Source organism: Aulostomus chinensis, chromosome 24 (assembly GCF_037954235.1).
Source record: "Aulostomus chinensis isolate RoL2024-O1b breed Wild chromosome 24, RoL_Achi_v1.0, whole genome shotgun sequence".
Taxonomy (NCBI): Eukaryota; Metazoa; Chordata; class Actinopteri; order Syngnathiformes; family Aulostomidae; genus Aulostomus; species Aulostomus chinensis.
This window is the reverse complement of record NC_141343.1, coordinates 4979587-4990052: the sequence shown is the minus strand read 5'-3', so window position 1 is coordinate 4990052 and position 10466 is coordinate 4979587. Positions and strand designations below refer to the sequence as shown.

General features: G+C 51.5%; 2 protein-coding genes across 12 annotated transcripts in view; one reads left to right on the top strand and one right to left on the bottom strand.

The window, feature by feature from the left end:
* The first annotated feature begins 170 nt into the window (after positions 1–170).
* Positions 171–4067, top strand: fam113 (family with sequence similarity 113). 4 transcript variants are annotated; one of them, XM_086197629.1, is made up of 10 exons: positions 171–602; positions 1010–1103; positions 1234–1313; positions 1459–1691; positions 1953–2103; positions 2360–2600; positions 2686–2760; positions 2897–2944; positions 3460–3600; positions 3729–4067. In XM_086197629.1, the coding sequence occupies exons 2-10, from the start codon at positions 1031–1033 to the stop codon at positions 3872–3874; spliced, it is 1188 nt and encodes a 395-aa protein (XP_086053755.1). In that variant the 5' UTR covers positions 171–602; positions 1010–1030; the 3' UTR covers positions 3875–4067. The 4 variants fall into 4 exon arrangements, with proteins under 4 accessions (XP_086053755.1, XP_086053757.1, XP_086053756.1 ...); XM_086197630.1 differs by having other exon boundaries at positions 172–319; positions 1025–1103; XM_086197628.1 differs by having other exon boundaries at positions 175–602; positions 1025–1103.
* Positions 4068–4397: 330 nt separating this feature from the next.
* LOC147238446 (dynactin subunit 1-like) overlaps positions 4398–10466 on the bottom strand; it is a 10603-nt gene continuing 4534 nt past the window's right edge. For 5 of the 8 annotated variants that reach the window (XM_086197610.1, XM_086197608.1, XM_086197611.1 and 2 more), the window contains 23 exons: positions 10426–10449; positions 9827–10024; positions 9505–9709; positions 9345–9423; positions 9017–9176; positions 8790–8894; positions 8312–8503; positions 8121–8237; positions 7894–8046; positions 7656–7816; positions 7411–7579; positions 7257–7325; positions 6964–7176; positions 6730–6891; positions 6447–6578; positions 6248–6373; positions 6035–6177; positions 5785–5951; positions 5560–5675; positions 5290–5485; positions 5146–5219; positions 4979–5068; positions 4398–4874 (listed from right to left, as the gene is read on the bottom strand). In XM_086197610.1, coding sequence (XP_086053736.1) covers positions 4737–4874; positions 4979–5068; positions 5146–5219; positions 5290–5485; positions 5560–5675; positions 5785–5951; positions 6035–6177; positions 6248–6373; positions 6447–6578; positions 6730–6891; positions 6964–7176; positions 7257–7325; positions 7411–7579; positions 7656–7816; positions 7894–8046; positions 8121–8237; positions 8312–8503; positions 8790–8894; positions 9017–9176; positions 9345–9423; positions 9505–9709; positions 9827–10024; positions 10426–10449 — 3189 coding nt within the window. In that variant the 3' untranslated portion in view covers positions 4398–4736. The remainder of the gene's footprint in view (positions 4875–4978; positions 5069–5145; positions 5220–5289; positions 5486–5559; positions 5676–5784; positions 5952–6034; positions 6178–6247; positions 6374–6446; positions 6579–6729; positions 6892–6963; positions 7177–7256; positions 7326–7410; positions 7580–7655; positions 7817–7893; positions 8047–8120; positions 8238–8311; positions 8504–8789; positions 8895–9016; positions 9177–9344; positions 9424–9504; positions 9710–9826; positions 10025–10425; positions 10450–10466) is intronic. The other 3 variants (XM_086197609.1, XM_086197612.1, XM_086197615.1) reach the window with 1 other exon arrangement.

The window sequence follows — 10466 nt, the reverse complement described above, 5'->3', positions numbered from 1 at the left end:
TAACAAAAGTTAGGAAATGAGATCAACGTCGCAAACACCGGCCGCGGGCTGAACGGGTGGGAGAGGGTGAAGAGGGAAAAGGGGAAACAAGGTTTCATCCAAAGGAATGGCATCGCAGCGACCTCTGCAGGCAACCAGCAGCAACAACAACCTACGAGGCACACGTCTGACCCGCCTGAAAGATTTCCACCAAAGTTAAAATAAACACTCCAAAAAAAAGAAAAAATTTTAAACCCACGCCGGGTCACAGCACACGCGAGTATTTTCCAACAGTCCGTGAACGCCTCACTAGTCACATTGGAAACAGCAGGCTAACGAGGTAACGGCGGCAGATCCCAAAAGCGCCCAGCAGATTTCACCTTTCACCTGCAAAAGTTAACATTTGGCCGTGACTTTGAACTCGTCAACCTTTTTCTTTCTTTTTTTTTTTTTTTAAATAAAATTAGAGCCAGAGGTTCGTCGGTGAGGCCACGGCGGTTTAGTCCCGAGCTGATGCTAAACCTCCCAGATATTGAGATAACTAAAAAATTAGCATAAAACACAGGTTAGCTTCGAGTAAATACATTTAAAAACCTATAGATTCCCCCCAGAGTTCAACGATGGTAAGTATTCGTACTGTTCATAGCAGTTTTTTTTCTGGCTATCCAAGTTAAACTGTCCAGGAGTTGAGTTGTTTAATAAGGTAAATTGATGAAATTAGCGGGATCAGGATTAGCTTAGCACGGCTAACAACGACTGAAGCTAATGGTTCTGCCTGGCAGAATTTACGCCTATCAAGTCAGAGTTGCAAAGTCTGAAAAAAATGATTGAAGTGATTTAGACTAATTTTATGTTGCTCTTTTAAAGGATAATGTTGTATTGAAGTGAGAATCTGACACAAATGTTGATCCAGCCTTGACCTAAGACCATGGCTGTGGGCCGAATGTGCAGCTCAATGTCAACTCAGCGACTCAAGTCACATGGTGTTAGCTCGTTAGCCATGTCATCTCATGTCAGTGACATTTGTGAGGTTCTCCTTCCCTAGAAGGAGATGAAGTGCGTGAGCCACCAGCAGCTCAGCAAGTTGTTCCACAACAAGTTCATTGTGGTGGTGGGAGACTCCAGTGAGTCCATCTTCGTCATCATCATCTTCATCATCATAGCCGCCTTGGTTTGGTTTCCTATCCAGGGAAATCTGTCCTGGGTCGGTGGGTTCAGTTCTTAATGCTGCCCCTCTTGGTGTCCCCCCCCCAGTCCAGCGCTCTGTCTACAAAGACCTGGTGCTGCTGTTACAGAAGGAGAAATATCTCAGCTTCAAGCAGCTGAAAAGCAAGGCAAGTGATGACGGACATGACGCCGGTTCTATGCTGAGGCCAGGACGTGGTCGTTGTTAGCGTTGCCATGGTGATTCTGGTTCAACTGAGGTGAGTACAGAGTTCGTGTGTGTGTCTTTCATCCCTGATGACCTTCGACCTTCAGGGGGAGATGAGCTTCGAGCAGGACTGCCTGATCGAGGGGGGCTGTCTGAACCGGATGCACAATGGAACCGAGTACCGGGAGGTCCGGCAGTACCAGTCCGCCCACCACCTGGTCCGGTTCTACTTTGTGACACGCATCTACTCTCCCTACATGCGGAGCATCCTCAATGATTTCCGCCACAGCTTGAAACCAGATTTGGTCATCGTGAACTCCTGCGTTTGGGACATTTCACGGTGAGTCGACGGGCAGTAGTGGTGGTAGTACTGATAGTGATAGTACTGCTTGTGAGTACTGCGTATCTGGGCATCTTTGCACTTCTGCTTTATTTTGTTGGATGGTTCGTTTTAATGAGTCTAGAACAAGAACGTCACTGTGTAAGATGTAGTCTCACCTTTGTCTCTGCACCACCGTCGACCCAAAGCCAGCGTATTTGCTTCAACGCCGTCAAGTCGCTTGGTTTCCGTGTCATAGCGAGTGCCTCTGCTGGTGCGTAGGTACGACTCCAGGTGGGTCCACACCTACAAGGAGAACCTCCTCAGCTTCTTCGACGAGCTGCGTGACGTTCTACCCGAGGACAGTCTGGTCATCTGGAACCTCACCATGCCCCTGGGGGAGAGGATCCGAGGTGGTTTCCTGGTCCCAGAGGTACTCATGACCCCTGGCAACTCTGTGCGTGTGTGTGTGTGTGTGTGTGTGCGTGTGTGTGTGTTCTGTAGAGAGAGGGAGGACTAACCTGATCAATTTGGACTTTGCATGGAGGAACAGACTAACGCTGCTGTGGTGCGAATGCCCACTAGGTGGCACCAGAGGAGACGTGTATCACACGCTAGTAGTGATGTAGCTCAGGCCCCCCTCCCCCTGCGTGGACTTGTGACCTCCTCTGACCTCTCCGCTCCACCAGATCGAGCACAAGGCGGCCCAGCTGCGGTACGATGTGGTTGAAGCTAACTTCTACAGCGGGACGCTGGCCGACTGCTACAAGATGGACGTGCTTGACCTCCACTTCCATTTCCGCTTCTCCCTGCAACATCGGACACGTGATGGCGTCCACTGGAACGCCCTGGCCCACCGCAGGATCACCACCCTGCTGTCCCAGCACGCTGCCCAGGCCTGGGGGGTGATCCTGCCCCTCAACACAGTGGGTGAGCAGCCACTACGCTCCATGTGTGTTCTGGTTTATATAATCCAGATTCAGCTCTACTAGTTGACACTGGTTGGTGTGTTTAGAGTCTGTGGGAGCCGAGCAGCAGCAGCCGCCATCAGCCTGTCAGATCCCTCCCAGACGTGCTGGTACGGCACCAGGTGAGCTGCTGACATCAGCAGATTCGAAGCCTCCTGAGTCCCAGAGGAGCTGCTGACACGTGTGATAGTTTGATGTGTGTCGCGGTCCATCTGTAGACCACATTCCTGTCTTGTGATGGTCTTGCTGGTTCAACAGGAACGTGTCAAGTGGCTCCGCCTCCTGCCAACTTCTTCTCAAACACGGGTAAGATGGAACACATCTGGTGGGTTTCGCAGGAGTCATTGATGTTCAAAATAGCAATAACTGTAGCATCTAAGAGCTTCACTTCTCCAAACCCTAAACCCTGAATGTTAGCTTCCCCCACGGTTCATCAGGAAGACGAGAACCTGATCTAGAAGAAGTTCTTCCTGTCAGTACGCAGGTTTTTAGCAGGAAACCTATGACAGTGTTCCCTGTTGAGCGCACGAGACACGTCCCAGAACAATGAAATGAATCCAGCGTTGAAGGGACGGGTCTGCGCCCCCTCATACACGCTGCCAGGGCCTAAAGGTGTTGCAGTGAAGTCCCAGACGACCAGGTGATGAGACATTGGAAGACCAAAGGCTCCCCCAGGCCGGCAGCAGCTCGAGGCTGAAGCATGGTGGCAGTGATTTGTTTAGTCTGTTTATTGGTCTCCATGCACTTGGGTGGTTTGGGAGATGTAATTTATCCAGAACAGCCTCCAGTAACTGCCATGCTGGTTCCTATCTGTTCTCCAGATGAGAACCTGCTGAGCAGACCTTACTGCAACAGAGATTTCTGCAGTGATTCTGTTCCTTCAAGTTTCTTGAGCTTTGAGAACCAGTCGCCGACATTCCAGCCCAGCACTGCTGGAGCCCTCAGGCTTCAGGACAGACATGGTAAGTGTGGTTTTCCTTCCAGACAATTTGGTAATGTGGATCATGATCCAGACCCACTGTCCCCCAGTAGTGGCGGGTGAACTTTGATGTCCTCGCTAGAACCTTTTGAACCTTCTGGTGTTTTCCAGGGTTCCACTACAGGCCTCCCCAGAACTCCCGGCCCTACAAGCCCCTTCAGTTGTTGATGAGAAGCCGACACACCAGACAGCACCACTACACCCCGTACACCCACCCCAGGTCCAGCCACCACAGCCGTTACGGCCCCCACTACTGAGGAGGGACGGCAGCGTTGGCCGGTGGCTCCCACCAGCGCCGCTGATCGGTCTCCAGTCCTTTTTGTTCCTCATTGCTTGTTTTATAGTGTAGATCCGTTTTTACACTCGTTTGTTTCTTATATTTCAATTTTGCCTTCTCAAAGTGTTTATGTACGTTGAGCGTTATTAAAGTTAGTTATGTTTGGATTTTAAGACGCAGCTGCTGGCTCAAGTTCTTGATGTAGGAAACTGCAGTTTTTCATGTGGCGAGAACAGTGACGCCGCCATGTCTTCAGTCACCGGCCCAACAGCTGTGGAACCCGTTACCACACAGCTGCCTGGTCATGAGAATTACCTCGAGATCCGCTTAAGTCGATGAGTTTCTGGTGTTCTGTACATGTCTGAACTACAGCCCTCATCTGTGCAGGACTGGTACCAGGACTGGTACTCGCCGGCTCGTGAAGCACCAGTCGAGCCACCGTCGACGATCCAGCAGCTCACAGGTTAACGGTCGAATCCAAACCATTGCCACAACCTGCTGCTGTCAGACGCGTTGCTTTATTGTAAGAATTATTACAAATACAAAAGATACAAGGGTGTAATTAGTGCAGGTAGAGTATAAATCACTAGTCAAAGTATTTAATTTCCCTGGAGTGTGTATTAGTGAAGAGAGAGAGAGACAGAGTGTGTGTGTGTGTGTGTAGACATTTGGTTTCAGTGACACACACGACTCCCTCATACATAATTAACACTCAGGACCAAACATGAGTTCTACGTCTACAAACGAGGATCTACTGTCATCGGAGACTTTGACCAGCAGCAAGAAAGAGAAGTAGAAGACAAAGCCGTGAATCTGCTGGCGCGCTGACACGGGCGGAGCCTTCAGGCCATGAGTAGGCGGTGCACTCGCTGCAGCTGCTGCTGGGACAGGATGAGGCGGTGGACTTGCTCCTGTCCGCGGGGACACGGGATGGCCACCCGACCCACAAACACCATTCCTCCACTCTTCTCCTCCTTGGCCTAGAACACACATCAGGACAAGGTCAAGAGGTCGGTCAAACGTAGACGTCGGCAGAGCAGATCAGTCGTCCTAGAAAAGCTAAATGTGGATTTGAGGGTTGCACCTTAATGAAGGACGAGACCGGGAAGGTTGCAAAGTCAGAGGCAGCTTTTGCTCCTGGCTGACTGGAGACGACATGCTCAGCTACTTCCCCCTGGAAGAGAAGAACCGCTACGTTCAGAAGCAGATTCAAGAGTTGGACGACAGAAACGGCAGGCGTGCAGGCGTTACCTTGAGTTTGGCCAGAGCGTCGCTGAGGTTCTGTAGTCGAGCGGTCTGCTCCAGCAGCTGGGAGCTGGCGCTGACTGGAGGAGGACAAGACAGTCAGCTTCAGGAAAGGGAACCCTAACCCACACCTGAAGAGTAAACACACACCTGCAGTCTTCCCAGTAACGTCCACCACCTTGACCTCTGCACTCAGCTTGAGCAGCGTTGCCAGCAGCTGGTCAGTCCTGCGATAGATTCCCGTGTTGAGCCCCTCTGGTGGCATGGAGCTCTCTTTGGACACCTGTGGTAGTTTGGGGGGGCACAGTGGAGGCAGGGAGGCCAGCTGGGCTCTCATCCTCTCTGCCTGGGGGACGAATGTAGCACAGGTGAGTCTTCCACAGGTTCAGCCAGACAACACAACAGCAGCAGCCAGGTTACCTTCAGTCTGTTGTTCTCATTCTTGAGGTGTTTGATGCCCATCCTCTGAGCTTCCAGCTGCTGCTGGAGGAGGGGCGAGTCCACCACCTGCATCGGCCCACCCAGTGGGGACAGCCCTGATGGAGAAAGACAGATGAATGAGTGCTGAAGCATAATTAACCAGTCGTCGGTGCTCTTTGTGGTCCACTTCTGAGGAAATAAGAGTCTGAACATGAGAAACGGCACCTCCTGCGGATCCTTGAACCATCGAGGCAAAGCCAGAGGAAGGAGGTCCTCGCAAGCCTTCGATGGTCATCTTTGACTGGTTATTGATGCGTTGTTTCAGCTCAGCTTTCTCCGCCTCCAGCTGGTCGATATCAGCCTGCAAAGCATCCATCGTCTCCTCGAATTCCCTGAGTTTGTGGAAGAGGAGGGTGACAAATTAGAAGAGTGCTGTGAAATCTGCCTTGTGGTTTCAATTCCTTCCGGTTCTCACTTTTCTTTCTTCTTCAGCAGGTCGATGTTCTTGTCCAGTTTGGTCTGAATCTTCTCCACCCGTTCGTCAGCATCTTTGGTGGAGGTGTCCAGTTTCTTCTCCAGCAGGCTCAGACGGACATTGGCTTCACTCAGCTCTTCTCCCTAATGGAATCACAATATCGGTTCCTGTTCTCATCTCTCCTGCTCAAACCTAGAGAGACGACTTCCTCACCTTGATCTTGAGGGACTTCTTCAGCTCCTTAATGACCATCTCTCTGTCCTCCAGTTTGACCCCCAGACCCTCGGCATCGGTCATCTCGGCCCTGACGGTGGCTGCTCTCATTTCCACTGGAGGAGTCTGAGAAGACAGTTGGGACCAGTGACAAACATGCTTCAGCATCGGTCCATCAGCCTGAGGGGGGGCGGCCTACCTTGCCCTGGGGTTTGTCAGCGTCATACTCTCCTTCCTGCATGGCTGTGGCCATCTTGTTCATGGTGGCGATGACGGAGCTGCAGGACTGACGGAGGCACTCGGGGGCATTCAGGCCATGAGAGCCATAAACCTGAGTGGAGAACACAGCAACCTCACTACAACTACCCCAGTGCCATTAACCTAATAGTCCTCTAGCAGTACTCTAGTAGTACTTTAGTAGTACTCTGTTAGTCTTATGTATCAATCACCATAGAGTTGAACACATTAGTATCTCACTCTACCTGCTCCACAACTTTGCAGGCTACATCCTCTAGTTTGAGAGCGTTGAGCCCCTCCTGCTCAGCCAGCGGCGCCACCATCTGAGCTCCGGCTGCAGCCACCTCTTGCAGCACCGCCACCACCCTGGTCAGCTGCCGTCTGCACTCCGTCAGCGTCTCTGATACCTGCCAGGGCAGATGAGTGATTAAACTTCTCCAGAGTCATTCAAGTGTTCAGCATGTTTCTCAGTTCCACACCTGAGGTCCAAAATTGAGGGCCGCAGGTACGCCGACCACGTCGGTTCCAGGCATGCGGCGGCGGATCTTCTTACAGAATTGCTTGATATCGGAGCAGGAAGTGTCCAGGTCCTTCAGCAGGACGGAGAGGCCAGCGTTCTCCTGACCTGCCACTAAGAAGGCCCGCAGACGGGCCACCTCCACCCCCATACAGTCAAGGGCGCTCTGGGTGAACTGCAGGTCAGAGGTGACAGACGTCAAGCTACTTCACCAGATACTGTCAAATCTTTAGCTCTACGTGAGGTCTGACGTACCTTGATGTGGTCGACCAGCTGGACTGTGCAGTCCTCGGCGTGATCAGCCAGATGGACGCTGTAGAGTTGCTGGAATGAAGAACAACAGCATTTTAGAACAGGAAGTTAGGTGATGGAGCTGACTGGTGACTGGTGTTAACAGAGAACGCAGTACCTGGTAGTACTTGATGGCCTTAGTGAGAGGTTCCACCTGAACAGTCTCATCTAGCTGGTCTTTATGCAGCAGGTCAATTAAGTAATCCAGGGAGCGCTCATGGAAGCTCATTTCAGAGTAGAGCGTCCCCATGCGCTTGAAAACCTCCACGCTGCAGGAGTTGAGAGCCCTGGAACCAGAACAGAGTCCATGAGGTGCAGCCCTGCCTGAGGGTTATTTATCTGTGACACATCAGCACTACTTACTGTTCGTATTTGTGCAGCGTGGCCTGCAGCAGGCTGAGGGAGTACACCAGCCCTGAGGCAAAGCTGCGCTGCTCTCCTGGAGGCCCTCGGAGCCCCGCACCCTGGACAGGGTTCCCGTTCAAGTCAAACTTGTCCTGCGCTTGTTTACTGATCAGATCAGCCTTCAGGGGAAGAACAGTTACAAAGGATGAGGATTTGTGTGATTTAAGAACGGTTTCATTCAAACGCAGCCTCGCACCTTGCAGATGATCCGAGGGATGAGCAGCAGCACCAGAATACAGTCATGATCTCCACCGTGACGGAGGAAGGAGTCGGGCATGAAGGAGGTGAGGAGGGACACCTGTCTGTTGGACTGAGCCACTTCCATCTTCCTGAGCTCCATCTCAATGGCCTGCAGGTACAGACGAGCAGTGTGAAGCTACAGAATGTCGGGGAGGGCCGCCATGGTGAGAGCAGGTGACCCACCTTGGCGTAAGCCTTGGTCTCTGCAAACTTGATCTTGAAGTCAAAGAGTTCTGCAGGCTGCTGTTGAACTTGCTCAGTTGTGGCATTCTGCTGACTGATCAGCTCTTTGTTGGCCTCCTGACGAACATGAGAACAGTGTTAAGCAACCACCTCCACACCCCAGTGCACCCCCTCCCTCCCTGAGCACCCACCTGCAGTCTGCCCGTGAGATCTCGGTACTTGCTGATGGTCTGCTGGTAGTCGGCTACCGTCTCCTGAGCCGCCTCCACCCTCTTATCGGCCTCTCGCACCTTTGCTCCGCTCAGGTCCAGCTGCTCCCTCAGCTCCATCTCCGTCTCCCTGGCGTTCTCCTGGAGCTCGTCGTTCATTTCATTGATCGCCTCCTACAGGTGCGTTGAACACACTTATGGTCACTTATGGCTGCTCCACAGTCCACCCATGCTTCCCCGTGACTCTTCCACTGATTTCCAGGACTCTTACAGTAAATTTTAAAGACTGTTTACACGTGACTGATGAATCCATTTCAACATCAATTCAAATAAAATGAATGACAAACCACATGCTTTGCTACAGATGGACCACTGTTTTCCTCCATGGTGACATGCAGGTGTTTGGGAAGCGTTCTCAGAGTTTCATGATGGTATGAACCCTGACTGCAGCTGCACTCACCAGGTCGGTCACGGTTTCTCTCAGCTCGCGGACTTTCTCCTCCAGGTCCAGGTTTCTCTCCGTGAGGGTCTCAACCATCTCCTCTGATCCCAGAGCTGCATCCACCTGGTACGTTCACACGCGCACACACACACACACACGCACACACACACACACACACACACAGTTGGAGTGAGTCACACTACAGAGACTGTCTCAGTCAATAACATCCACGTATGGTTGTCTACCTGCTCTTTCAGCTCATCAATTGTGGCCTCGGCCTGCTTGACCTCCTCCTGCAGTTTTTCCTTCTGGGCTCTCAGGGTCTCCAGCTCAGAGTTCTTCTTCTCCATCTGCTTCTGCAGTTTCACATGTTCCTGTTTCTCCGATGAAGACAAGTCACGCATCCTGTGGAGGAACGATAAAACAAGATTTATTCTCGTTTGCAGGGTTAAACCTGAACACACCATGTGTTACTGGTACTGTTCTTATTACACCAATGTGAACTGATGATGTTCGATGTGACTTTTACTACAGTTGGATTGAGACGCAGTATTCTGGAGAGATGGGACTGACCTAACCAGGGCCTCCTTCAGTCGGCTGTTCTGCTCCTCCAGCTGTTTGACGTGGTAACTGGACGCAGCTCCATCTGAGCCTGCAGGACAAACCGAGAGGAACTGATTAATACTAGAACAACGTGCAAGGACAGAGAGATGAGGGAGACAGTGAGTACAACCTTTCTCAGAAATCTCATGTCTGAGGATCTCCAGGTCCATGGAGAGCTCCTCCACTCTCTCCTTCAGCGTATCCACCTCCACCTGCAGTGACTCCGCCCGCTCTTCAGCCATCTCCTTGTCCAGCGTGGCCATCTCGATGGCGTCTGCTGTGTCTGACATCTCTTCCATGTAGCGGTCCTTCGCCTCCTGGGCCTCACGTGATTCCTGGGAGGACGGGAGAGGGAGCGCGTTATTGTCTCAGCCTGCTTCATGCTCAAAGTGCTGAAGGTCTTGTCTCTTGTTGCTCTTCATGATTTTGACAGCAGTGATCATGTGTTTGACCTTCTTGGCCTCTTTAAGCTGTTTCTGCAGCTCTGCCTGCTGCTCCTGCATTTTGGTCTTCCACTCCTGGAGTTGCTCCAGCTGGATCTTGTGTTTCTCCAGCTCCTTCAGCTTGGCCTTGTCCTCCGTCCGCTTCATCTTCAGCGTCTCCAGCTTCTCCTCCAGATCTTTGACCTGAGATCGCAGAGACTCCTCCTCCTGAGAGCGATGGAGAGGTGGAATTTAAACTTATTGTGGTTCTTAACTAGCTGAGACTTGGTTTCCAAACAGTGAGAAAAGGTGAGATTAACAAAATCACTGGTCAAGTCCCACCATCCAAAGCCCAGCAAGTTGAAAAACACACACTTTGTTTCACTGATTAGCAAATAAGTTCCTAGATTAAATGGCTTGAATCTCAGATGTACCTCCAAACACAGGGGTGCAATTTGGTGCAGCATTCAGTGTCGCACAGAGTCAAACTATGCCACAAGATGAGTTAAACATTAATAAAACACTCCCAAGGGTGTGCTGGGGGCCATTTTGGCCTCCACAGTTAGGAGCTGGTTAGTAAACTCATGCCAGGTATCATCAGCATGCATGAAGCCATGAGAAGACTCTACCTGCTTTGATATGGCAGGTTCCACCTGGTCAGACAATGACA

What these genes read in the sequence shown, in the direction of transcription:
- fam113 (XM_086197628.1), top strand. An exon ending in CAACTTCTTCTCAAACACGG is followed by an intron (nt 2,945 to 3,459) that starts GTAAGATGGAAC and finishes TCTGTTCTCCAG; the next exon opens with ATGAGAACCTGCTGAGCAGA. An exon ending in CAGGCTTCAGGACAGACATG is followed by an intron (nt 3,601 to 3,728) that starts GTAAGTGTGGTT and finishes GGTGTTTTCCAG; the next exon opens with GGTTCCACTACAGGCCTCCC.